A 26,460-nucleotide genomic window follows, 5' to 3' on the forward strand; every position below is an offset into this window, starting at 1 on the left:
AAGCTCAGTTTTCATCTTCTTAAAGGGACAGCGATACTTATCATGATAACTTATATTTATAGCTTTTATTATAATGACAGAGAAAAGGACAAAAGGAAGGCTCCATTTGGGAAAAGACTTTTCTCTGTCACGTTTACCCAGGACATTTGCTAATGTCAAAACAACTTAAATCTTCATAGCACAAGAAGAGCGCTGAGCCTTGTATTACCTCCTAATGATTTCATCTGTCAACTCCCACTTGCATATCACTGCATGATGAGTCTTATCTACCTGGAATTTGGTTTCCTTTGGCTTTGCTGACCTGAACTCTCTACTCTTAGCAATTTTCTTAGATTTCATTATTTTCAGTCTCAGATTCAGCCAACAAAGAAACCCACAAGTTTCACACACTCTTATCAGTACACTAACAGCATTAAACTATACATTCTGAGGCTGGCATACTAAATGTCTGTTTTGGCTTTTAATTTTACTCATTGTAGTCCATCTTCACTTTCCTTTTAAATATCACCATTAAAATCTATCTCACCTAGGGGCTGGAGTTGTGGCTCAGCAGTAGAGTGCTCGCCAGCACATGCAAGACGCTGGGTTCAATCCTCAGTACCACATAAAAATAAATAAAATAAAGGTATTGTGTCCAACTACAACTAAAAAAAATATTTAAAAAAAATCTATATCACCTAAAGTCATTTATTTGTTATCATAAGTCTGAAAATGCTTATTCTTCTTTACTTAGCCAATGAATTTTTATATGACCTAGATTAAGTTGTTCTTTGGATCTGCAAATCAAGAATGATAATAACTGCATCTCCTACATAGGGATTCTATGAAATTAGAAACCAAGAAAGAATATTGCAGAAGTAAAGCTAGAGATAAGTGCATTACTGTATTACTTTTGTTGTTGCACCAGGGATTGAAACCAAGTGCACTTCACCACTGATTTACATCCCTAGCCCTTTTTATTTTTTATTTTGAGTCAAGGTCTCACCAAGTTGCTTAGCCCCCAGCTAAATTGCTGAGGCTGGCCTTAAACTTACGATCCTCCTGCCTCAGCCAGCAAAGTTGCTGGGATTATAGGCATGCACCACCATGCCTGCTATTAAAATGTATTTCAAATTAGTTTTAGTGGTCAAAACTCTTAGTGGGGGGAAAAGAAATATTGCAATATAAAATTTCAGTTATCATATAAATTCTACTTTATACTACTAGTATGAACCATACCAAATAACAGAAATTTCAAAGAAAATGATGTGGAGTATTAATGATTTTTATTTCTGAATAAAAATATAAATATCAGGGATAGAAAATACAGAAAATTGAAATTATCTTGGAAATTACAACAGGTTTCTTTGCCTTTTTAAAAAATATTTATTTTTTAGTTATAGGTGGACACAACATCTTTATTTTATTTTTAAAATAAAGTGCTGAGGATTGAACATAGTGCCTCATGCATGCTAGGAGAGAGGTCTACCTCTGAGACACACCCCCAGCCCCTCTTTGTCTTTTTAAAAATCAGCCCCCTATATAATGTAAAATTTTAACTTAAGGGACTTTTTAAAGTTTAATTACAAATCCACTGAATTTTATAATACAGCAGATCTGAACATAAATATGAACAAATTATCTATAATAATTAATTCATGAAAAATTCCTCCCACTGTTTGCTTCTAATGCCAAAATGGCACCCTTATTTAAAATCCCTTTTGCTTGGCATGATGACACATGCCTTTAGTCCAAGCACTTGGGAGGCTAAGGCAGGAGGATTGCTTAAGCCCACGAGTTGAATCCAAGGTTTGAGATCAGCCTGGGCAACACAGTGAGACATCACCTCAAAAAACAAAAATAACAAACAAAACCCAAAAAGTTGGAAGAAAATGGGGAAAAGCTAGTAAAAGACCTTCTAGTGGTGCACCCCTGTAATTCCAGCGACTTAGAAAGATGCGGCAAAAGGTCTTCAAGTTGGAGGGAGTCTCTGAAACTCAGGGAGGCTCTAAGCAACTTAGCAAGATTTTGTCTCAAATTAAAAAATAAAGTCAGGCACAGATGTAATAGCACATGCCTGTAATTCTAGTGGCTTGGGAGGCTTGAGGCAGGAGGATTGTGAGTTCAAAGCCATAATTAGGGCCTCAGCAACTTAGGGAGGTCCTAAGCAACTCAGTGAGATCCTATCTCTAAATAAGAATATATAAAAGGGGGTTGGGATTGTAGCTCAGTGGTAGAGCACTAGCATGTGTGAAGCACTAGGTCTGATCCTTAGCGCCAAATAAAAATAAATAAATAAATAAACAAAGGTATTGCATCCATCTACAACTAATAATAATAATTACTATAATAATAAAATGTGACCACCAAACACATTAAAAAAAAAGAATATAAAAAAGGGTTGGAGATGTGGCTCAGTGGTTCAGCACCCTTGGGTTCAATCCCTGGTACCAAAAGTAAATTAAAAAATTAAAAAATTAATTAATTAATTAAAATGCCTGGGTATGGTGGCACATTCCAGTAACTTTGGAAGCTGAGGCAGGAGGATCCCAAGTTCAAAGTCAGCCTCAGCAATTCAGTAAGACCCTAAGCAACTCAGGGAGACCCTGTCTCAAAATAAAAAATAAAAAGGGCTAGGGACGTGACTTAGTGGTTAAGTACCCCTGGGTTCAATGCCCCCTATCCTCCTCCCCCAAAGTAATGTAAAATAAAAAGGTATACCTCAGTGGTAAAGTATCCCTGGGTTCAATAATTTGTACTTTTTATTTTGTTTATTATTAAAATGTGAGAATTTTATGAAGTTGAAGTAATAAGATTTTTAAATCACCTTCTGTTCTTCTGAAATAACTTTTCATGATCTACAAAGATAATACCAATTATGCTCCCCACATTTTTCTGTTTCATGGTATGAGAATATCACTAACCAGAGCTGAAAAGAATGTAATGATGAAGAGAAAGCTCCATGGTTTATTAAGATCTCAACTTTCATATTTATTTATTTTCAATATTTTTATTTTACATTTGTGTGGTGCTGAGGATCAAACCCAGTGCCTCATGCATGCTAGGTGAGCACTCTACCACTGAGCCACAACGCCAGCCCTTATATTTATTTATGAAAACTACAGGACAATTAGGAAATATCAGCACAGGATTTGCCTAATTAGTTCAGGATACTTTATAAATCATACTATGTGAAATCTCATGTAAAACTGAGACTATCTCAGAATTCTAATAGTTAAAGCCCTATTTTGTACAAATATAATTAAGATTTCCTTAAGATCAGGTTTTAAATGGGAGAGAGTCAAGGATCTACATTCTATGAAGTCAGCAGGATACCATTAAGTGAAATAACTGGAAGAGGTGGGAGGAAGTTACAGAGAGAAAACTCCATCCCACTCACAATTTTGCCTACAGATTACACAAAATAAATCAGAACTCTAGGTAGGCTAGAAGAATTAAAATAACTCAAAGATTAAACAAACAAACAAACAGTCCCTGGGTATAGGAGTAAAACATTGATTCTATAGCCTGAAAGTAAGGAGCTTACTTGTGAAAGATAAAATTTTGGTTGTTTTTTTCCAACACTGTATCCTAGAAATAGTAATATTACTATTCAAAGTATTTCATAACAAATTTGAACTACTTTATTTGAAATTTGAACTCCAATTTCCTCAAGATCTGCATAAATCCAGTAATATGCATGGAATCCACAAATTATTATTATTAACATCTTACCACAAGAAAAACTGACTAACAAATGCAAGGAAGATATGAACACATTCAGGGGATATTCAGTGAGGCACTGGGTTAGTCTCAGCACTGCATATAAATAAATAGTTTATAAAAATAAATCCTTATAAAAAGATCAGTTATCTTCTCCTAAGTTCCTCTGATGACCTTTCTTCACACCAAGACCTTTCAAAGTTACAGAAAAGCAGTTACTTTTTTACTCGCTACTGACCCAAATTCTGCTCTCATGGAAAGTTCCTATTTTTATTACAAACCCCAAGTGACACAGGTACAATGTCTTACTTGGAAGCTAACTTTTAACAGAAATCATATACACCATGAATGAAGCTCTGCTGGATAAGCAGTCTGCAGAAGAATGTGGCTCCATCTGTGCAAACACTGCAGTGGGCATGCTGAGGGTCCTACCTTCTCTGAGAAAGCAGTGAAGGCCATGGCGTGGGTCATAAGTGACTCACCAAAAACCAATCTCTCGGCTTTATTCATGTTCTTCAAGGAGACGCCAAACACTAACTCATGGTCATAGCTGTAAAAAGAATAATAGTATAAAATAAAGGTACTACAATGATGGCTTCCAACTATAAAGGGAATGAAATAGAAACCAAAGAGGCTCAACAGCTCCAAACAAATACAGGATTATCAAGTTGTAGTTTTTCACACAAAGTATGGCATATGCAGAATTTAGTCTCTCAAAGGGATTCTCTTCTTAATGTATCACAAGAGTATGAAGAAAAATATGCAATAATTAAAGATAAATTCCCGGTGCTGGGATTGTGACTGAGTGGTAGAACGCTTGCCTAGCATTTTTGAGACACTGGGTTAGAGTCTCAGCACCACATATAAATAAATAAAATAAAGGTCCACTGGCAACTAAAAACTACCAAAAAAAAAAAAAAAGATAAATTCCCTATATCAAATGTTAACAAGATCAGTTTGTATGTCATTTTGGCAAGAAAAAAAAATTTTTTTTAAAGTAAAAAAAGCTTTTGAAGAAACGTCTTAACAAAGTGTTCTCTTTTGGGCTCACAGAACCACCCAATTTATGAATTCATTTAAACCACTGTTGACTGTTAAATTTAAATAAACAATGCCAAATATATTGGAGACCGTTTTCAAAAGTAAAACAAAAAAAAACTCATTAATTTTCTCTTTAAGTAATTTCTTTTCTCTTGTTAACCCTCAAGATATTTACTCAACTTCCTTGTAACAATTACTTGTAAGTAATAACTCTAAAATGGTATATTTTAGCAGTCAAGGAATCTTGTATGAGTTAGTCTGCAAATGAGCCTTCAATTTCATAAAGGACAGAAGAAATGCTTTAAGGTATGTACATGAATTAGTCCTACTTGTCAAAAAACAAAATACACAAAGCATCAAAATAAGAAAAGCAGTTTAAAAGGTACAATTAGCACCCAAGAGCTCTGAAAAACCTTTCATTACATTCCCAAGTGCACTGAGCAGATATACACAGTAATCAATTGTTCACTTTTTCTCAAAAGTCTTTCTTACATGAAATAACTTTTTAGAAAGACCAGTGGCTTCTGCTAAAATATGATCTTGATTTCCTGGGATAGTCCAGTTAAGTGTATGAAGTTTCTGCTATGAGACCTCAAATGTACAGGATGCAAAGAAAGAGACCTACCCTTAGAGTAACCTTAATCTTTGGATAACCTCAGCAGAGTCATTTTGTACCAAGAATGACTCCAATAGCAACAACCCACAAATAACTTTCTATTTTAAATTTCCTGCACTCACACATTCATGTCACTGAGGCCCAGCTTGCCATTGAAGTGTTTTCCAACATCACAGCCAAACCACACAGCCTAGAAATAAAAGAGGAAGAAAATAAGTCAACATAGATCCTATTTTCCTATTATACCGAAGTAGTAAAAGAAGGCATTTTAACTCCAATGTGGAAGACAAAAAAAACAATACCAACCTCTCCATCTTTGATGGAAGCAGCAACCATCTTTTTCAAGAAGTCAATAGGCTGGTTGTTATATAGAGTTTTTCTCCCTCCAACCATATTGCTTAAGTAGTCTACCGTGTAGAGTTTGTTGTACTTGTGCTGGGGCCGTGGGTCATTCACGAAACATATCTTTTGAGATCAAGAACACGTTGATTAGAGCACAAAACCAAGAATGTAAAGCAACATAAATCTCTCCTTTTGACTCATGTGTACATCAAGTTCATCACCTCTACTTATAAGAATAAGCACTACAGTCACACTGTAGAAGAGAAACAAAAGAATGGCAAAATACATGTGAGAAAAGTCCTTACATATTCTAATTAGTGTGAGGGACACATTTGGGAGCTGCATCTCCTAGTTTTTCCTATTGGCAATTACTGCCCCAAAACTAATTTGAAAAACCATATGCACTCGAGTCCATCACTCTAAGGTCCCTGCTTTCCAGTTATAAAGCAGGCTCAATACCCAGCAATGTTATTTGCTTGGAAGAAGGCGAAGAAGGCAAAAAAAGCAAGGAGGTTCTGTTAAGTCATGTTACTAGGCAGATCAAGAAGACAGGAAGGGACAACTGTTCCTCCAACAAGGAAGTTCCCATAGGGGCTTGCAGTATGGAGATGCTCTGAATCCATAAGAAACATCCAATACACTTTCCTTTTGTCTTTGCCTCTGAGAAAGACTCCCAGCCCAAATCAGGGGAGCATGTGAGAGTTAAACTGCTGAACTACAGTCAAAAAAGTCTCTGAAGATGAACACCGGGGAAAGGTGAGAGACTGTAGCATGACCGACTTTATTAGGCACATATAATACTTCAGAGGAAGGGAAATAAAAAGTTTATTTAGTATCTAGTTTGATGACCATGCATGTTTACTCGAGAATCTTATAAGCTTTCTATATAGTCAACAGGCATTTGAAAGTAAACAGCCAGTGGCTGCCAGTGCCAGCATCCAACCTTATCTTCCATATTGAAGAGCGGCTTGACATGTTCTCTGTAAAACTCCAAGGGTGTTATGGGGCCAATCTTGTGATAATTTTTATCTTTGTCTCGATACTCCCAGGTGAATGTCTCTGGTGGATTACCCAAACAGATGCACACCACACGGAATATCTGGAAGAGGGATGGAAAATGAATGAGCAATGGCTATGAGGAAGTTTTTTTAACCTAAGAGGAAGAACTTTTTAACCTTCTCATTTTTCTCAAGCCTGGAAAACATGAAAAATTGGCTAAATTCAAGTCAGAAATTTCCCAGAAATCTAATACTGCTCCAAAATTTGTTAAGTTGATATTCTGGATTTGATATCAGCCAACAAGTAAGTTCTCAAATAAACACTCTGAACAATATAATTTTGAAATGTTAATATTTAGAGCTTAGTACTTGCCCTGTAAATTAAACTTCCTTAGCTAAGAAACTGCCCACCATTGATACCCAATAGGATCTCAGTAGTTCTTCTACTGATTAATTTAAGTGACAAAATAATTTATAATGGATTTCCTTCTCTTTTTTTTTTTTTTTAAACAGAGAGTCGAGAGAGAGAGAGAGAGAGAGAGAGAGAGAGAGAGAGAGAGAGAGAAACTTTAGTATTTATTTATTTATTTATTTAGTTCTCGGCGGACACAACATCTTTGTTTGTATGTGGTGCTGAGGATCGAACCCAGGCCGCACGCATGCCAGGCGAGCGCGCTACCGCTTGAGCCACATCCCCAGCCCGGATTTCCTTCTCTTTATGCATTGAGGCTTTCCTCTAATTGTGACTTTTTTGCCCTAAGAAACTTAACAAGACCCTGTCTCAAACAAAAAACAAAAACTAAAATGTTGGGGATATGACTGAGTAGTTAAGCACCTCTGGGTTCAATCCCTGCTACCAAAAAAACAGTCTAGTAGTATGATGCTGTTTCATCTTTCAACCAAGGTAATAAATATATCCCCATTTTACAGATAAGAAAACTAAGGTTCAGGGACATAAATAACTTTCCTGAAGTCACAAAGCCAATAAATGGCAGAATTAGGATTTGAACTTTAGGTTGGATTTCAATGATGTTTCAAAAAAAAAAAAAAAAAAAAAACCCAAAAACTATGAATTTACCACTTACTATAGTTTTCTGGGCTTCATACAACTTATCTCCTATAAAAGAATATAAACTTCTTAAGAATAAGGACCCATCATGGATATTTTGTGTTCCTTTTAGCATCTAGCACAGTGCTATATATATGACCTGGATAAAATAAGCAAATCTGGGGGCTGGGGTTGTGGCTCAGCAGTAGAGTGCTCACCTATCATGTACAAGGCCCTAGGTTCGATCCTCTGCACCACATTAAAAAAATAAAATAAAATAAAGGTATTGTGTCCAATTACAACTAAAAAACCCAGCAGGTCTGGTTCATTCTCTACATATAATGATAAATAATTTTAGAAGCATCACTTGCTTCAAGTCACTTCCCTATTGAAAAATCCCATAATACTTCTCCATTATCTCCCACAAATCCAAACTCCATGACTTAATTTCTTACATTTTTCCTTCAATGTATCTTCAGTAGTTATGTAAAGTGCACTAATCTTAAGTGTACAGCTCAATTTGATTTTTAAAAAAAATTTTTTAGTTGTTGTTAGACATTTCATTTATTTTTATGTGGTGCTGAGAATCGAACCCAGTGCCTCACACATGGTAGGCAAGAGCTCTACCACTGAGCTACAACCCCAGCCCTCAATTCAACTTTAATGTACATATATACCCTATAACCATCATTCAAATCAATATATGGAACAGATAGGAAAGGGCTTCTTGGTTCCTTTGCAGTAAATAATCTACAACTTTCCCAAAAACCCCACTTTGGTTTCTATAACCATGGATCAGGTTTTCCCTCAGTACTGGAAATTGAACATAGGTATACTCTATATCTCCAGCCTTTTTTTTTTTTTTTTTTAAACAGGGTCTCACTAAGTTCCCCAGGATGGGCAAATAGCAGCTGGGATTACAGGTACCACTATGCCCAGCTAACCATGAATCAGTTTTGCATATTCTTTAACTTTGTATACATGGAATCACAGAGCATATAGTTTCTTTGGTGTCTGGCTTCAATTGGTTGGCTGACATATCTGTGATATTCACTCAACGTTGCTGTGGGTTTAAGCAATATGTTTTGTTGGTACTGGGGATTAATCCCAGGGACACTTTAACACTAAGCTATATGCTCAGTCCTGCTTATTTTTTATTTTAAGACAGGGTCTTGCTTAGTTGTTGAGGCTAGCCTCGAACTTGAAGAGCCTCCTGCCTCAGCCTTCTGAGTTGCTGGGATTACGGGTGTGTACTAAAGTACCTGGCTAGCAATTTGTTCTTTTTTATTTTTCAGTTGTAGTTGGACACAATACCTTTTTTTTTCTTTTTTAATTTTTATGTGGTGCTGAGGATCGAACCGAGGGCCTCACACATGCCAGGCAAGCGCTCTACCACTGAGCCATAACCCCAGTGCAGCAATTTTTTAATTTTTTAGTTTTAGGTGGACACAATATCTTTATTTTTTTATTTTTTATGTGGTGCTGAGGATAGAACCCAGTGCCTTACGCATGCCAGACGAGCATACTACCATTTGAGCCACATCCCCAGCCCCCTAGTGCAGCAATTTGTTCTTTATGGCTATGATTCTAAATGTTTACTAACTTAGAAAAGATGTTATGTTTGCCTTTCATCTTCTGTTTTCTAAGACAGAACCTTTATTAGGATTTACTATGTGCTTTATAAGCCTGAACAGCTGGTCCACAAATCACCTCTTTTAATGTTGTACTGTCAGATTGGTTGCTAATATAGAAAGAGGCAAGGTAGCACATAAGCATCTGTGACTGAGTTACTCTTGGGCCAGAGAGTCATTTTGTATTTGCTTAGCACCAAAGCTACAAATGGGAACTTTAGGAATCTGCTATTATGAGAAAGACATTGACTCTGATAACTATGGTCAGTGACAATGAAGGTGTATAGTTAGAATATATTTAGAGTAGGAAGGTTTTATAGACTAATACTATATACTACTAATAGTATTTTCAACTATTAATTATTGTCACATACATATGTGTATATATGTTCATGAAACCATTTTGATAAATTCTCAGTTATCCAAGGATGGTAAATCAAGGACCTGACCAAAAGAAGGGGGAATCTAAGGCCAGGCCCAATGACGATTAAGAGAACTAAGTGAATATCTATCTGTTTACTTTTAAATATACTTTAAAGATAGACATGAATGTTTTCTACTATAGTTTTCATAGTATCTTATTGTGTATTTGACTCCCTGCTTTAGGTAAAAAGTATTAAGTTACCCCCTTCTTCTCTCAAAAAAAGCATCAGAGGGGCTGGGGAAGCAGCTCAGAAGTACAGTGCTTGCCTAGTGTACACAAGGCCCTGGGTTCTAGCTCTAGCACCATTAATAAAAAAAAAAAAGAAAAAAGAAAAAAAAAGCATTAGAGGAATTCACATTTTGTTTCTGCTATTTAATGAATTTTATGGTGAATCCTTTTGCAAAACAACATTTAGCCCTACTGCATATGCTTTATAAATCTGAATTTTATCAAATATACATTTAAGATATACGTGAAGATAAGAGTGACATTCCTTCCTCTTAGATTCTGGTAAAACTCTGTAACTTGAAATATGTGGCTTTGTTTTATATTATTTGTTTACCATAACTTTAAATTATCCAAACATTCATATTTAAATCAGTTTGTATAACACGTTGGAAGGAATATTTAACTATGAATCAAATAACAATACTCTTTTTTTTCCCTCTAGGGATTGAACCCACAGCCTCACTTATGCTAGGCAAGCACTCCACCCCATTGAATGACATCCCCAACCCTCAAATATAGTTAGTTAACTAAACTCTGATTAAAAATCTCCTAAAGTAGAATCTCCAAGGTCCTGGCACTACATTTTCTTGAAAAGAAACTGCTGTTCTGAAATAACATTGCTTATTCTCAATGGTACAAACCATCAGTGCACTTTAGATATACAAGTCTGCTCTCTAGTGGGTAACACAGGAATGTTATCTGCTTCTCACAAAATGCACTTGGCATTCAGGACAAAACAAAAGATACTGGCTATTGAACACAAGTCAATATAGAGAACTGAATAAAATAACAGAATGACCATAATCTCAGAATACTTTTGATCTTCCTCTCCTTTATTTATAATTTTATTTTTTGGTGAAGTGATGCTTTACTACTGAGGTACATCCCCAGTTACCCCTTTCTTTTTAAATTTTGAGTCAGGGCCTTACCAAATTACCAAGTCTACCCTCGAATTTGTGATCCTCCTGCTTTAGCCTCCCAAGTGCTGAGATTACAAGTATGTGCCTCAGTGTCCAGCTCTTTACTTTGTTTTTTTCCATAACACTTATGAAAGTATATAAGCATATTATTCTTCCTATATATTTTGTCTCTCTCTACTAGGAAGTAAATTACACAAAGGTGGGGATTTTAATGTTTTGTTCAGTATTGAATCCCTAATGCCTAGAACGGTGCCAGGTACATGTGGAATATTTACTGAATGTATGACTTGTGATTTCAGATCAAAAGTGTCAATCCCAACCTAATAAAAAGGTATTAAAACAGAGTAAAGTGGGCAAACTAAGGGAATATGAACTTTCCAAAATGCTGAAATACTGAAGGCAGAGAGATATATGGCACGGTGACAAATGGGAACTGACTGTTTTCCCCCCAACTCCCCAATCTATTTATATAGCTTATAAATGTGGTCTTACTGATTTTGAATTTTTTAAAAAAATTAAATAGAAGAAGTCAATGTTTGTAATTATTCCTTTAAACACAGATTACTGGAAAAACTTCTAATTTTTTTGACTAACTGAGATCCTTCTCTTGCACTTTTGACTGGAGGTAGGTTCAAGAAAAGCCATGCTGAGATACACTGCATCTATACCTGCCTGTTAGGGCCATATGGCTTCTGATTTTAAGATTTTATATTCTTGCTAATTTAACTGGAAATTTAAACTAATCGTCCTATGTGGCTAAGCATATGTAATCCCTTTCTATCAAGGAATTACAATCAATTTAAAAACAATCTCTACCAACTTAAAACCAATCAGAAAAGCTGCCCTTGGTATCGAAAAAAACGCAATTCCTGTTTCTATTTAAATACATCTTGTAGAAGGCAGAATATAAATAAGAGAAAAAGGTCTTAACTCTCAAATCTAATTTTATAAAGGAGCCATACTGAAATGGTCTCTAAAAATATTTTCTTCCAGCAGAGAGATTTATTTTAAATGATTCGTGGAAGTCTAAGATGATAAATAATTGAATCAGGATAGGGAAAGGGCAAAGCACAAGACACAGAACACGGGGGCGGGGTTGGGGGGATATACCGATCCCAATTTAAAAAGACAAATAAATTTTCAATCTGGGACTGAGTCAATTCCCATACTCATGACTAAATCCGGGAGACAAACAAGAGAGTCAAGTGAGAAGAAAAAGATGCAATAGGTGAAAGTCCGTCACCACTACTTAGAAGTGTGAGAACCTTTAAGAGTTATTTTGTTAGGCAGATCAGAAAGGAGGAAAGGTTGAAAGTTAGTTTCAAAATAACCAAACTATGGGCCTGGGGTTGTGGCTCAGCAATAGAGTGCTTGCCTAGCATGTGTGAGGCCCTGGGTTTGATCCTCAGCACCACATAAAAATAAACAAGTACGTGAAAAAGTGTTCATCATCATTAGCAATTAGAGAAATGCAAATCAAAACCACTCTAAGATTTCATCTCACTCCAGTAAGAATGGCAGCTATTAGGCATACAAACAACAATAAGTGTTGGCGAGGATGTGGGGAAAAAGGTACACTCATACATTGCTGGTGGGACTGCAAATTGGTGCAGCCAATATGGAAAGCAGTATGGAGATTTTTTGGAAAATTGGGAATGGAACCACTGTTTGACCTAGCTATCCCTCTCCTTGGTCTATACCCAAAGGACTTAAAAACAGCATACTACAGGGACACAGCCACATCAATGTTAATAGCAGCACAATTTATAATACCTAAACTGTGGAACCAACCTAGACGCCCCTCAATAGATGAATGGATAAAAAAAATATGGCATATATACACAATGGAATATTACTCAGCAATAAAAGAGAATAAAATCATGGATGGAGTTAGAGAAGATAATGCTAAGCGAAATTAGCCAATCCCAAAAAATCAATGCTGAATGTTTTCTTTGATATAAGGAGGCTGATTCATAGTGGGATAGGAAACGGGAACATGGGAGGAATAGACAAACTCTAGATAGAGCAGAGGGGTTGGAGGGGAAGGAAGGGAGCATGGGGTTATTAATGATGGTAGGATGTGATCATCATTATTATACAAAGTACATGTATGAAGACATGAATTGGTGTGAATATACTGAATATACAACCAGAGATATGAAAAATTTGTAATGCATTCCACTGTCATATATAAATAAAAATAAATAAATAAACAATAAACAAGTAATATAAATGTATTGTGTCCACCTATAATTAAAAAATAAATATTAAAAAAAATAGCCCAAACAAACTAGCTGGGCAAGGTGGCACATGCCTATAATCCAAGTGGCTTAGGAGCCTGAGGCAGGAGGATTATAAATTCAAAGCCAGACTCAGCAAAAGTGTGGCACTGAGCAACTCAGTGAGACCCTGTCTCTAAATAAAACACAAAATAGGACTGGAGACGTGGCTGGTAGTTCAGTGTCCCTGAGTTCAATCCCTGGTGCCAAAAAAAAAAAAAAACAAAATAACAAAAAAAACAAACTAGGGGCTAGGGATATGGCTCAGTGGTTGAGTGCTTGCCTAACACATATGAGGCACTGGGTTTGAACCTTAGAGCCACATAAAAATAAATACCTAGAATAATGGTATTGTATCTGCCTACAAAATAATAATAATAAAAATAATAATAATAACAACAATAATTTTAAAAAAATAACCAAACTACCCATAAGGGAGCAAAACTGGAAAAACTAAAAGATTTCAGTGGCTAGAAACACTACAGAAGTGCAGAATCTTAGAATATTCATTTTACTGGCAATATTGGGTTATTAAGAGAGTTCAATAAAGTCTGATGCACTGTAAAAATACTAGGTTTTTCTATTATAAAATGCAAAGCTACAAAGCTCTTAAATCATTTATTCCAATTTTTTTTTAAACTGATGGAGGGACTAGGCTTAAAGGTGAAATGACTTACTGATCACAGAGTAGTCACAAAGACACTACAGTGGTCACAGAAAAGCGAAGAATTTTGAAGGCAATTCAATCAAATGCTATGGTTAATGAACCAGCTACAGGAGAGGAGTAAGTGACCTTGATGACTGATACACTGAGAATAAGGGGTGAAGAAATGGCTGCTCTCTACTGCTTCCTGGTGGGGAATGAAAAAAGGGCAAGGATCTGTTTAAAAACAAATGAAACAAAAACCACCTAAGCCCATAAAGGAAGACAGAGAAGTAGATACTTTCTGGGGCATTAAATATATTTTTGACAGAGAATGACATGTAAAGGTACACCCAGATGGTATATGCCTTTCTGTGATGGTAAAGGCAATGTGCTCATGTGGAAAATTAATAGTTCAATAATGATCCTGAGAGTGCTTCTAGAGTAGTATTTGAATCAAAGATACAGAAGTGCGCACTATCCTGCCCCTACTCCAGACCTATTCTATCAATCTGCATTTTAATAAGATCCCCAGGTGATTCATATGCACCTTGAAGTTTGAAAGCACTACTTAATAGACCATATCCGTTCTTTCCCTCCTCCGAAATCTTCCTCTTCAATATTATTTCTCTCATTCACATTTGTTATTTTTTCCACACACTGGTTCCCTACTGCCCTAACTGCCTAGCAGCATTCTTTCACATATTCAAGACATCCCCATGCCACATTACCCAGATATTCCACCTTCCTTGTCCTCCACATTCAACACATCAGCAAGTCTTGACAGTTTCATTTCCAAAATACACCCTGAAATTGATTCACTTCTCTCCATTCTCACTCTCACCAACCCTACCCAAACTACTATAACCTCTTATCTATGTGACTAGAATTAACTTCCTATCTGGTCTCCCCGCTTCCTATCCTGCTGTTATACCATCTATTCTCAAAACATTCAGAATGAACATACTTTTTTTTTAGTTGTAGTTGGACACAATTCCTTTATTTTGTTTATTTATTTTTATGTGATGCTGAGGATCAAACCCAGTGCCTCACATGTATGTGCAAGGCAAGCACTCTACTGCTGAGCTTAAGCCCCGGCCCCCAGAGTGAACATTTTTTTTCTCTTTTTAAAATATTTTTTTAGTTGTCAATGGACCTTTATTTTACTTATTGATATGTGGTGCTGAGAATCAAACACAGCACCTCATACATGCTAGGCAAGCTCTCTGCCACTGAGCCACAACCTTAGCCCCAGAGTGAATATTCTTGAAGCAAAAATTAAACCTTAGCTTAAAACCCACAATGCTTACCTCATTTAGAAATAAAAATTTAGAATAAAATGCAGATTTGAATTTGTAATCCTCCTGCCTCAGTCTTCTGAGGCATGTGCCACCACACACAGCTAATTTTTTATTTTGAGAAAGTCTTGCTAACTTGCAAGGGTTTGCCTTGAACTTCCTCCCGCTTCAGCCTCCCAAGTTGCTGGGATTACAGGTGTGCACTACCGTCAGGCCTAAATATTGTTTTAAGAGCTAAGAGCCACTGCTATACAATTTCCTAAGCAAATCAAAATGACCCTTCATAGCACTGACAAAGATTATTTTTGGTCTCTGTTTTATGATTTGTTTTTAACAGATGGAGTTTTGGTACAGTATACATTAATAATCCTAAAGGGATCTGGAGATGGAAAGGAACACACTGAGAAAATACTGCAATAGAGGTGACTACACTTTTCTAAAACAGATCTGCCTTGTCTATCACCTCTACAGAGAATCTGCCCTTCTCTCAGAAAGAATGCCTTCAGCATAAACATTCCATTCAAAGCAATCTGAGCTTCATGGTTGTTCATTTAGTCATCATTTTGACTTGCCCACAAGGCTAAACAAATCAAAGGTACTAATTTGTGGCTTTAAATGAAGCTAGACTCTTCATTACCAGAGAGTCAGGCTCAATAAAGAAGAGTCATTTGGGGAACTGTAAAGATTTAAAAACCGACCACACAGAATTCTGTAGTGAACAGTTTGGGGAGAATCATTACGTAAACAATCCTATAAAACATCTATGCTCAGGACTTGGTAGTAGGAGAAAAAAATGTAAAATATATCTGCCTTAATTCTTATCAGTCACTTGCTCTTCCACTAGTCCTACGATTAGGACATGAATCTTAAATACATTATTAGTCCAAAGATCATTGAAACAAATATCCCAAGCCAATAGAAAGCTTATGTTCTATAAAAAGTATTATCTTGGATCTTTCTCTAACTGTTTGCAGAACTTTCATGCCTGCTGTACTCCCATTATCTTAAAGCATAAATGATGGAAGATTATGTAAGAGATATGCCCTATGCAAGAGATACCATTCCAAGCAGTGAAGAGAAGAGAACTAGTATTTACTAGACTCCTGCTGTGTGCCTTGCATACTTATATTTAATTCCTTATACGACCTCATAAAACCCAATTAGGAAACTATCTTAAATCTCAAATTCAATCTCACATTAACTGAGCTACCCAAGATCATAGAGAAGGAGGGTGAATCTGTACCCAGATCCTGCCAAGCACCATGGCAGCCCCGTGCCACTGGGCACAAAGAGGTCATCAACTGGGACTGAGGGGCTAGGGTACCAGAAGAGGTGTTTTGATGGGGCATAGGCTGTTAAATAACAGAATCAGAGTTAAAATCCACGTACATCTAACTCCAAAGCCTATTTTTTTCTTGCTACACGAAGACATCTTTCTGTAATAGGAACATTTAAGAAGAAAGGCAAATATGAGATAATTTAAATGCTTGTGGTAAATTAAACCTCATATTCATTCAATTGAAAGACAATGTAAGAAGAAAAAGCTATTGGGTCAAGTACTGGGCTAAACATACTACACTTGAACAGAGATCTGAGAGCTTAAGAAACTAGTCCCAGGAGACATGGCTCTTAGGTAAAGAGAAGACTAAAATTCACACAGTCTGACTCCAGAGACTATGCTTTCAACTACTCTTCTAAAATTTAAAGGAAAACATTAGTGAAGGATAAGTTTTTTTTCCATTGCAGTGAAAAAAAATTAACCCATTTTAACTTCACAGTCTTAAAAGGAGGTCTACTAATGGGCCCAATGGCTGAAAAAGGTTCTTTTCTCAAAGCAATTTCAGTTTCATGTATATTCATTCTGGATATGGACAGTGTTAAGTAATAAAATTTCTTTACTGCTTTGACAATAAATACTTTGACTACCTTATATTTGATGCTTTTTAAGTTTTTCAAAAAGTTTTCAAATACATTATTTTAACTGATATAACCATCAACAGTTCCTCATCTTTATTCCTACAAAACCCCAAAAGTTCTGGCACCTACCCAAGATTCCCCACATCTCATGCCACTGGGTATACAATTCCCTTTACCTGAGATGGTCTTCCCTATTATTTACCTAGTAAATTCTTACTGCTCTTTCAAAATCTCCCTAGGTACCTTGAGCTCAAGGAATTATTCACTCCTCCTCTAAGACCACCAATTCCTTTTTCACATATTTCAGCATAGGACTTATTTATAGCACAGGATTTATTATAATAATTCATGTGGTTTTTTCCCCCAAGAGACTGAGCTCCTTAAGAGCAGAAATGGGCTTTCTCATCTTTGTTTCCTCAATTCCAAACTCACAGAGGTGTTCAATATTTAAAAAATGAAGAATGAAGAGCTGTACTAAAATAAAATCAAGTTTAAATCTCAAATTTTTTTTAGTGTAAAATAAGTAGTTTCCATTTAATTAAATATTTACTGTAATGACTATACTTTCTAATCAGTTTAACAAATGTTCTGAGTTCTTTAGAAGAATCATAAAAATCCAGATAATTATTATTACCTCCTCCATCATGATGTCCTGTGTAGCTGAGATTTCTCCCTTGGTTGCTCCACTGTGTACCAGGTTCCGTAGTCGAATACAGAATTCTCTCATCTATGATAGAAACTTATTCAGTACTCCAATAGTTACCCAAACTGTGAATAAGCCTAATGTAAGACCAATGCTAGTTCTATTTTTAAGTATAACTTGGTCAAGACCAGAGCAAAAGTACAGAAGAAAATGTTTTTCCCCAATGAGTCTACTTAAACACACAACAAAAACAAACGAACAAACAAAAAAATACTTTGCATAAGACATGGATTATTCCCAAAGACTGCTAGATGTTTCTGCACTATAATTGACAGTACTCTTTGTATGGACTTGGGAAAAACATGATTCCATAATGCCTTTCACCCTTAGAAAAAGCAAGAAACAAATGATTATGGCACTAGACTTACATATTTTTATTTGGAATTTTATTAGTTGTTCAAATCACCTTCTCTGTCAAATCACTATGAAATGGCTGTGTCAACTTCCAATATAATTTTCAATTTTGTTGCTTTAAATTTTGAGAGATGCCCAAAATAAAGGAGAGTCTGAGATTTAACAGCATGCTAAGGAGGATCTTCCTCACACTCAAAATGAAATCCAAAGTTATGCTACTAATGATCATTTAGCCTTTAGATAAGAATTTCCAGTTTCCTCAGTAGAAAATAGCTTACTTCTAATATTGGGGAATATCTGTATTTATTTTAAAATGTCATCTTTTTCCCATGACAGATCCAATTTTAGCCTCAGAGACAAGGATAGTAGATTCTCTTAATTCCCAATTCTCAAAAAAGATGTCTGGCTAGCAGAGCAGCATCCTTATAGGATTTATAACCTTTCTTTGTAAAATGAGTTATGTGAAGAAAAAAATGATTCATTAAGATAACTGACACAATAAAAAACAGCTTAAGCTGGGTGTGGTGGCACACATCTTTAATCTCAGCTACTTTGGAGACTGAGGGAGAAGGATTATAAGTTTAAGGCCAGCCTGGGCAATTTCGCAAGACCCTGTCTCAAAATAAAACGATAAAAGGTACTAGAATGTAGCTCAGTAGTGGAGCATTTGCCTAACATGTGCGAGGCTCTAATTCCCAGTACTAAAAGAAAAAAAAAGTACTGTGATTATATCAAATCTTTAGTGGGCAGATAAATCATATTAATGTGGTCTGGGGAAGCCTAAGAACTCAGCATACTCTTTAAGGAAGTCTTGCAAATAGTTCTCTTTGGTTTTACTAGCAAATAAAGCTGTCCCAACCCATCTGTATAAGAACTAAGCAAGAGGCACATATTGAGCATGAGACTTTCCCCCCTGAATATCCATAAGAAAATATTAAAATCAACAGAAATAAAAGATATAAATTTTTTTTCCAAATCTCAATTATTTTTAAAAACTGTGTACACTGAAATAACCACAACTCTTTTTAAAAATGAGTTAGGGGCTTTATTTTTTTCTTTTGGTATGAGGGATTGAAGCCAGTAGTGCTTAATCACTGAACCACATCCCCAGCCCTTTAAAAAAAAAAGTTTTGTTTTGTTTTGTTGGCAGGGAAAAGGAAAAAGGTGTATTGCTTTGTCAGCAAAGGAGAAACACAAGGGACTCCTGCCTTGCCTGTCAGCAGGAATAGGGACTTTTTTTGGGGGGCGGGAGGTATTGGGGATTGAACTCAGGGGCACTCGACCACTGAGCCACATCCCCAGCCCTGTTTTGTATTTTATTTAGAGACAGTCTTACTGAGTTGCTTAGCACCTTGCTAAGTTACTGAGGCTGGCTTTGAACTTGCGATCCTCCTGCCTCAAGCTCCAGAGCCTCTGGGATTACAGGCAGGAGAACAGAACAGGGGGCTTTTAAAGAGGTGACTCAAAGGCTACATTCCACATGTTCTCTGTTAATTTGGGAGATAGTTATTTCTGGGATCTTCTGGTAGCATCCCAACATCTGGATTACTTCATTCCTATGGTGAGGGTGTACTCAGGGACAGATAACTTGCCTAGAATGGGGAAGAAAGGTAATCCTATTTTCCCTGAGATTAAGGAGGGGGAGAGATTAGACAGGAGCTGGGAGAGAGGAAGAGAAAGATATGTCCACTTTAAAAATAAGTTGAAGTGGCAGAACAGCAAGGGTTATATTCAAAGCATAAAGTGGACCACTGTCACATTTCCCCACTGTCAATTTCTACATTCCATTTCCATGGAAAAAGGGATGACAATATCTCCAAACTGCTTCCTGCTGAAAAGGGGCAAAGTTGGGGGCAGTAATTTTAAAAAATTTGAGACAGGTTCTCACTTAGTTGCCCAGGCTAGCCTTGAACTTGTCATCCTCCTGCCTTAGTATCCCAAATTGTGGGATTCAGGTGTGCACCATCATGACCAGATATTTTTGTTTTTGTTTTTGGGATTGATCCCAGGCTAGACAAGTGCTCCATTGCTTGGTATGGTCTCCAACTTGCCATCATCTGCCCTAGCCTTCCAAGTAATTCAGATTACATGTGTGTGTAAGGTAGAAAAGTTTTAAGGTAAGTACACTAAACTCAATCCTACCCTGCTCCACATGTCATACCTTGTGATTCAGAATATCATTCATGCGTCTGCTTGCCTCTGTTGTATGAGACTCAGGGAAGCATTTCTTAGGGACAACGCCATATTTTTCTAAAAGTAAACAAATTTTAGTGTTCAATAAAGTAAAAGTATACTCTAGTGTTAGACATTCTGTCAAAACTCTCTATTGCTTTTAAAAACAGGCTATATTTTGCTGTTCTAATCTAGAAAATCTAGTGCTTATTATTAATCATATTTTCCACGTACATATTCATCTACCTGTTTTAGAATTAATTCTTTTTGCCTATCATACTTTGCAAAATGCCCAGCTCAAAGAGATTTATCCATTTGACACTGTCAAACAGTTGCAGCTTAATGTGTGTGTGTGTTTTTTTTTTATTATGTCAATGGACAAAAGATTTTTAATGCAAAGTTAGTTCTATTTAACATTTCCTTTTTCTTCCTGACGCACCATTCCCATCTCCTTATCACTCATTTAAGAAAGGCACTTTATAGATGAGAACGTGAAATAAAGATTCTTATATCTAACTACATACTCTTCTTAAAGATGAATTCTTCTTTGTATATAACCATCAAAGAAACAGTCTATTCCTAACTACACTAAAACTCAGCTCAACTCAGCTCAATCAGGCTGAGTTTTAGTTTAGTTTCATTACAGAAAGGCTCTTACCAACAATATTGACAAGCATATCCCATTGCCCACCATCATTTGTAGGATTCATAAGCAAATACTGCACTAGCCTCCCATCCTCAGGCTCTTTTTTCTGGGCTGTGTCCACAAAAGCATTCAAGAAGAAATAACAACGTTCAACCTAGAGTAAGGAAAGATAAATAAAATTTTAAAAAGAGAGAAGCAATAACTTTATTGGCATTATCAACACAATAAGAATCATGGAACTATCACAGATCCAACATAATAGGTATTTTAAAACTAAAGTTGGGCTAGAGAAGAAAAAGGAAGAAAAAGATTGGGGCAGGGTAGGGGGTAGTGTCTGTTGACAACTGAAGGGAGATCAGTAGAGTAGAGGAAAGGGATCCAGGGAGGGAGATGGGGACAGAAGGGGAAATACTGGGGGAATGATATTTGTCAAATTCTATTGTTATATTGTGTATATATGAATAGGTAACAACAAAGTCCCTATTATGTACAACTATAATGCACCAATAGAAAAATAAGGGGGGAAAAAAAACCCCACTAAACTTGGTAATTAAATATCAGCATCTAGTTTCATAAGAATATATGAAGTCTCTTCTTTTTTTTTTTTTGAAGTCTCTTCTTGTATAATTATTCCAACATATTGTATGTTTGTGCATACATTCTCATATTAAAATAAAACCTGAAATTTAGAGTCTTCAATCAAAACACATCTGATGTACACATATAATACACAATTTAAAGATTTTTAAATGGAATAACGTGATTGTTTTTCAGTACTACCCAAAGAAGGAGAATGAGGTCCTAAAAAGATCAAGTAACTTAAAGAAGTCAAAAAGAGAAATGATGGAAAACACAATTTTAAATCTTAAAGAAATAGGAAGTAGTAAGATAAGCCAGTGAATTTATCATTTAATGGCAATAAGAAGGCACCTACCAACCAAAGCAGTTCTGGGGGATGGGGTATAGCTCAGTAGTACAGCTCTTGCCTAGCATGTGTGAGGTCCTGGATTTGATATACAGCACCAACCATATCTACACACACACACACACATACACACACACATACACACTTCTCCCTTCAATAAGAGTCAACTTTTATTCTTTGGAAATCAGAATAAATGGTGTTTCACCTATAATTAAAGGGTAGACTATAACTGGAAAAGGAAGAAATGAAGAGGAAGTCCCTACCTAGGTTGATAACAAAACAAAAAGAATCTTCCAAGATCAGTCCCATACCTTGTCCCAGAAAAATAGGTAAGATTGACTAAACTCAAATTCTTCAATATTAAATTTTTTCATGAATGGAAGTCTCATAACATTCAGACAAGAAAAGATCCAGCATCGCCCTGAAACAAGAAAGCAAAACTAGAAATTATGATGAGTGCTCACAGATTATATTGCTTCAAATATATCTCCCAATACTGCACTGCACCCATGACAAGATTTGGACAATTAAGACTAAATCACAAAGAGCAGAAACACTAAAAACAAAAAGACAGGTAGCAATTACCGTATGTCAAAGTGTGTAAAGGTTTAATATCTTTTAAAAATACATACGTATTGTGTTCTACAACTAAAAAAAAAATTGGAAAAAAAAAACTATTACAAATCACCTAAAAGAAACACCACTAGAGCCAAGCACAGTGGCACATGCCTGTAATCTCAGTGACATGGGAGGCTGAAGCAGGAGAACAGCAAGCTTGAGGTCAGCCTTAGAAATGTAGTGAAACCTTAAACAACTTAGTGAAACCTGTCTCAAAAGAAGAAACAAAAAGGGATGAGGATGTAGATCAGTGGTAGAGCACCCCTGGGTTCAATCCCCAGTACCACACACACAAAAGAAACCCCAAACCTGATTCAATCAAATGATCTATTTAAGCATCCCAAACTGGCATGGAATGAGAGTAATATCTTCACTTAAAGATAAATTAATAGTGTGCACATCCTGAAAGTCTTTGAATACTTGAATATAGGGTAATTCTCTTTGTGTGTGTGTGTGTGTGTGTGTATGTGTGTGTGAAAGAGAAAAAGAGAGAGAGAGAGAGAGAGAGAGAGAGAGAGAGAGAGAGAGATAGATACTGGGCATTGAACCTAGAAGTACTCTGCCACTAAGCTATAATCCCAGCTCCTTTCATTTTTTATTTTGGGACAAGGTCTTGCTAAGTTGCCTGGGATGGCTTAGAACTTTCGATTCTCCTTTCTTAGCCTCCTAAGTTTCTGAGATTACAGGTGTGCACCACTGTACCCAGCTAACACTCTTTTCTAAAGGAAAATTTGGAGGGAAAAAAAACTTTGACTTCTATTTGGTTGTAACTTTTTACAGATATGAAACCATATTCACATTATATGGATAAGTGAGAAAAACAGGTAGGTTATCTAAAAATGTGTGAGGTATCAACTCATACTAAAAATACACATAGGATAAAGATCTGATAAATTTACAGAGAAAAAAAAAAGAAAAAAAAAATCCTGTTGGTATTTTGCAAATTTTCTATGTTGAACAAGAATAATTTTGTAAGAAAAAAATTTAAATCATATTTCCAAAAGTCATGAATGTCTTATATATCCATATATATATATATATATATATATATATATATATATATATAAATATACACGTTTCCAGTAGAGAGAATCTAGATGAACTATTAAATGTGAAAACAAAGTACATAGTTCATGTGCTATTTGTAAGTAAAAGTGACACAATGTATAAAACCTGACCTGTTGACTTGTTCCAGATTAATATTTTCAGGCTTTCTGCTAAACTATGTAAGATTACTGTGACATTTAACTGGATCATTTGTAGCCTGACAGCACACATCACCCTAACACACTTTCTACCACAGCAAAACATTAATTATTGTAAGGTCATGATTTTTTTCCCTTAAAATTAAAAAGTCAATGTTACTGAGGTATAATTTACATACAATAAAATACACCCGTATTAGTTAAATGTGCATTTTATGAGTTTTGACTGACTCTAGATAAGCAGTAATATGCTTTACGTCAATATAGATAGAAAAAGTGTTTTCTGGATGGAGAAAAGAATTTTCTCCATTTGTTGTGAGAATGTTCATATGTAGATCCCTTGATAACCAATATTTCACTGGAGCTATTATTTCTGAGTGGTGTGGGATTGTAAAACAAGATTTTTTTTTAACAAGCAAAGCAGAAGAACTGAATTTTTTTTTCTGTATTACGAGCTCACCTATTGGTGAGAACTGACCCTATTAGCACATTAACTATGAGGAATTTATTTAAAAATCTATTTCTATGTGTTTTCTATTTCATGTATTTATATACACTTTTAGGCAATTGTGGACATGAACATTTTTGCATGGTCTGTTTTGTGACCAAGGCACAGAGGCATCTGCAAGACATGGAGCTGCAATCAGGTAATATCAAAATAGAGTGTGACCTGTGCTCAAACAGATGACCCCAAACTTGTCACTCTAGTGCTGAAACTAAATATACGGAAGAAGTCACAGATCACCAAAACAAGTCTCACAGGTAATTGTTAGGCCTCCTTTTACCTGTGTCTATTCTCTAGGGACTTTCATGTTCTTTCAATGCAAACTTCTCTCCTGCTAAGACCATTCTGAAGTAAGACACCAAATTGGGACACTGTCAAAAAAGTCAAGTCAAGTATGCAAGAAGTTCAAAGCCTTACCTGAGCTCTTCTGGTTGGTGACCGGCTTGCCTTCCTGAGGCACAACGTGCTGGAACACATGCTGAGCCCCCTGTACGGTGGCCCTCTTCAGACAGATGTCCAGCAGGTCGTGGGTGGTCCCGACATTTTGGGCGAGTACGAACTGAGGGTCAGAATTCAGTTTCTGAATCAGAGCAGCTACCTTCTCCGAATTCAGTCCTGTTGGGAGACCAAACGGGATTTTTAGCACCAAACGGGCTGATCCAAGGCTCCCACGTCCCGGGTCTAACTTTGTAAGCGCATCCTGAGGTGACCACTGAAGCCTGGAAGCCTTTTACCCAATGCTCCTCCAAGATGCTGTCTCTCTCCGGGCCGCTCGGGGCCGCCCGGAAAGCTCCATCCCCTGCATCGCCCCGGGTCCCAGCCCTCTGGCCCTACGCGCCGCCGGGCCTCACGGGTCCAGCGGAAGCCCCAGGGAGGACTCCGCCAGGCACTCGGCGGAGAAGAGCTGCGCCTCACCCGCGTTGTTCATGGTGCCCACGCTGCCCAGCAGGGTAACGTTAGTTTTCGGAGGGGTCTTCAGGTGAGCACTGGGACTGCACCACGGTCAGCTGCTTAGGTGGCCCAACCTGGCTCTTGTACCCGGAGCGCCGGAAAAAGGAAACCCGCTCGGTGGCGGCTGAGGCCCAGAGAAACGGGGTCCGCGGAGGGACAAAACTCCCCCCTCGCGTTGCTGAGTCAGCGCCTTCGGGGGCTGGCCCCGCCCGGGGGAGGGCCGACGGGGCCGCCTCGCTGACGCGTGCGGTGCGGCTGGCGCCCCCACCCGGGTGGGTCCAGAGGCTACTGCGGCCCCTGCTTGCAGCCGCGCAGTCGCCGGCACTGCCCACCGTCAGGCCTGGCGGCGCCAGCACAAACGGCCATCTGAGGTCTCCCCTTCCTGGCCACAGGGGCTCCCTCCCGGTATCGGTCCCAGTCGGAGGAGGGAGGCTGAGGGCTTCCACCCTGCGCCCACACCCTGAATATTCTACCACCGAGGAATGACCTCATTAAGCCTTTTGAGAAGCCAGAACGGGCGCTGGAGGCGGTGGGAAGGAACCGAGGGGCCCACAATTAGGCTGGGGCTTAAGACTTTTCCTTAAGCAGCCTTTGCAGACCAGTCACTGCATTTTCAATGACAACTTGTTGCTTGGATTCTAGTTAGAACCAAGTTCTTGTATTTGAAGGGAAGTTGGAACCAATCCCTTTCCCACCCACTCAGAAGCTACTATCACGGGTTCTACAAATATACATCTCCTCATTTCAAGAAAACTACACATTCTGGGCTCCCACTTAACCCAGCAAGTACTAAAGAGAATGACAAGGGTTCAGTCATCAGTATTGTTTTGCTAGCCTCTCTACAAAACCTGTAAATGATGTCCCCACCGCCAGGCTTTCAAGATAATTCAGCAGCTTTCCAAGATTTTGGGGACCCACAGGAGATAAAACAAGTACACATATATTTGCCTTTACACGGAAACTCTGCTATTCAAAACAATAAGAATCTTCTGTGGAACCATAATCTTGGTTGTAGATTGAAAATCATCAATGGTTTTAAGGAATTCTGATATCTGGAAAAATCCGTATTCAGGCACCAATCAGTCATTTGAGAAATCACAGTCTTTATGTCCCTAGAGGGACAGAGCTGGAGTTTGGCGATATAACATAGCAACTGTCTCCAAGGGGGCCCATTAACGTCTCATTCTTGAGACTCTTTCAGTATCTGAAGAAAAGAAACACACTAAAAATTGTGCTGAAAGAAACCACCACTCCTTTTACAAAATGATGTTCAAGCTTCCCGCCTAATTAAAAT

At 37.2% G+C, this 26,460-nt stretch overlaps 1 protein-coding gene across 1 annotated transcript in view; it reads right to left on the reverse strand.

The window, feature by feature from the left end:
* Blmh (bleomycin hydrolase) overlaps window positions 1-25,339 on the reverse strand; it is a 44,797-nt gene extending 19,458 nt beyond the window's left edge. Inside the window, exons 1-10 of the mRNA XM_046447024.2 lie at window positions 25,131-25,339; window positions 24,633-24,830; window positions 22,199-22,308; window positions 20,975-21,116; window positions 20,306-20,394; window positions 17,722-17,814; window positions 6,645-6,800; window positions 5,666-5,824; window positions 5,482-5,549; window positions 4,135-4,252 (exon numbers count right to left, since the gene is read on the reverse strand). Of these exons, the coding sequence (XP_046302980.1) occupies window positions 4,135-4,252; window positions 5,482-5,549; window positions 5,666-5,824; window positions 6,645-6,800; window positions 17,722-17,814; window positions 20,306-20,394; window positions 20,975-21,116; window positions 22,199-22,308; window positions 24,633-24,830; window positions 25,131-25,143 (1,146 nt within the window). The 5' untranslated portion in view covers window positions 25,144-25,339. The remainder of the gene's footprint in view (window positions 1-4,134; window positions 4,253-5,481; window positions 5,550-5,665; window positions 5,825-6,644; window positions 6,801-17,721; window positions 17,815-20,305; window positions 20,395-20,974; window positions 21,117-22,198; window positions 22,309-24,632; window positions 24,831-25,130) is intronic.
* Between the last annotated feature and the right edge of the window lie 1,121 nt (window positions 25,340-26,460).

This window comes from Marmota monax, unplaced genomic scaffold (assembly GCF_021218885.2).
Source record: "Marmota monax isolate L192 unplaced genomic scaffold, Marmota_monax_Labrador192_F-V1.1 WCK01_AAM20220418_F8-fsc00138, whole genome shotgun sequence".
In the NCBI taxonomy this organism is placed as follows: Eukaryota; Metazoa; Chordata; class Mammalia; order Rodentia; family Sciuridae; genus Marmota; species Marmota monax.